This window comes from Sceloporus undulatus, unplaced genomic scaffold (assembly GCF_019175285.1).
Source record: "Sceloporus undulatus isolate JIND9_A2432 ecotype Alabama unplaced genomic scaffold, SceUnd_v1.1 scaffold_22447, whole genome shotgun sequence".
Taxonomy (NCBI): domain Eukaryota; kingdom Metazoa; phylum Chordata; class Lepidosauria; order Squamata; family Phrynosomatidae; genus Sceloporus; species Sceloporus undulatus.
Window position 1 is genome coordinate 1 of NW_024825362.1, and position 1,606 is coordinate 1,606.

Below are 1,606 nucleotides of genomic sequence, written 5' to 3' on the forward strand. Positions count from 1 at the left end.
ATAGGGCTGGGAGGGAACACATACCCTGGGAGGCGAAATGATGTCTTTATGGGACATCATAGGACCTAGTGCCTTGTCAGTGCTCCCTGCCCCTTGATCCCAGGCCCCCTCTAGTTGCCCTTTGCCTTTGGAGGCGAGTTGTGGGCGGTGGGACTGCCACTGTGTCACTGAAGAGGCTGGAAGATGGCCCAGCAAGAGGCTGCTGAGACAGTTCCACCTCCATTGCAACTCCCTGCTCCTCAGCTGGAAGGATTGCTCTTGCTGGGGGCTCCTGCTGCCCAACCCCTTCCTCCACGACCCTGGGGACAGCCCTGCCTCTTCCACTTTGCTCCCTACGTACCCTTCTGCGTCTTGTGCCACCCTGCCCTCCCCTCATGATCTCCACCATTTGCCCCATCAGAACAGTCTGTGCTTCCAAGGTGGTGTTGAGTCGCCTCTGCACCTGGTCTGACCTGTCTATTGATCTCTCCTGGTTCTGAACGGCCCTCTCTTGAAATTCCAGTGCCCTTTCCATGATCTCCCTGCGGAACTGTCTGCCCCTCTCCCTTTCCTCAGAGGCTCGCTGCCCCTGCTCCACCGGTGCTGTCATGTGCTCTGCTGAGCAAGCCTTGAGCTGATCCACAGCCGCCACAGTTCTAGTAGCTGCTGACGGACGCAACCTCTTCTTCTTGGTTGCAAGACGCTCCTCTGGTGTCATGGCAGCTATGGGGCTAGCTGGAGCTACTGCTTCTTCTTCTTCTTCTGTTCGTCCTCCTACTATTGGACATACAACCAGAGAGTCATAGAAGCCTACAGTTAGTAGAGACCCTGAGGACCATCTAGTCCAACCCCATTCTGCCATGCAGGAACTCTCACTCAAAGCTTCCCCAACGTGGCAAAAGGTACAATTTCAAACTAAGGGCATGGGGAAAGGAGAGACTTACAGGCAAGGGATGGGTGCCTTAGGAATGTGGGACACATGCAGCACATGACTATGCCAGAGACACTCACAATCCTACTTCCCCATGATCCCTGGCCCAGCAACTTTGCAAACATACCAGCATAGTAAGCAGTGAAAGAAACAATGCCACAATTGCACAGTTGAGCCATGCAGTTCGCCCTATTGTGCCGCACTTGCGCCACTATACATTTGTTGTCAACATAAACATAGGGTTTACCTTGCATAGTCTCTTCGGCCTCACTGCCATTGCTGGAGGCTGCACTGGCCCGGGAGACAGGTGAGTGGTCACGGTAGCTGCTGGTCATGGAAGAGGATCCAGCACGAGATGGTGGTCTGCTTCTGGAGCTCCCGGCCCCAGCAGACATTCGTCTGAGCAGGGCGTGGGGGTCCAGAGGTCTCTGGCTGCTGGAGGAATCGCCCGAGTCGGGGTGTTCCTCCTGCTGCTCATCTGTATGACAAGGGACAAGGGTCATCTCTGTCCTGTGCCCACCCCGGGGCCACATCTTCCTCTTCTCCCATTTCCCCCCTTCCTTTCCCTCAGGGGCCCTGGCACATCTTACCGTGAGAAGGCATCAAAAGGTCCTGGGAACATTCCAGCTCTGGAGTCTCCTCCACCTCCTCTTCCACCACCACAGGTTCGGCTCTGGCTGGCTGGCCCACCGGGAC

At 56.1% G+C, this 1,606-nt stretch overlaps 1 protein-coding gene across 1 annotated transcript; it reads right to left on the bottom strand.

Annotated features, from left to right (window-relative positions):
• Positions 1 to 70: 70 nt before the first annotated feature.
• Positions 71 to 1,253, bottom strand: LOC121918667. The gene is made up of 2 exons (XM_042444684.1): positions 1,158 to 1,253; positions 71 to 756 (listed from the first exon to the last, which is right to left on the bottom strand). The coding sequence occupies exons 1-2, from the start codon at positions 1,243 to 1,245 to the stop codon at positions 77 to 79; spliced, it is 768 nt and encodes a 255-aa protein (XP_042300618.1). The 5' UTR covers positions 1,246 to 1,253; the 3' UTR covers positions 71 to 76.
• Positions 1,254 to 1,606: the final 353 nt, after the last annotated feature.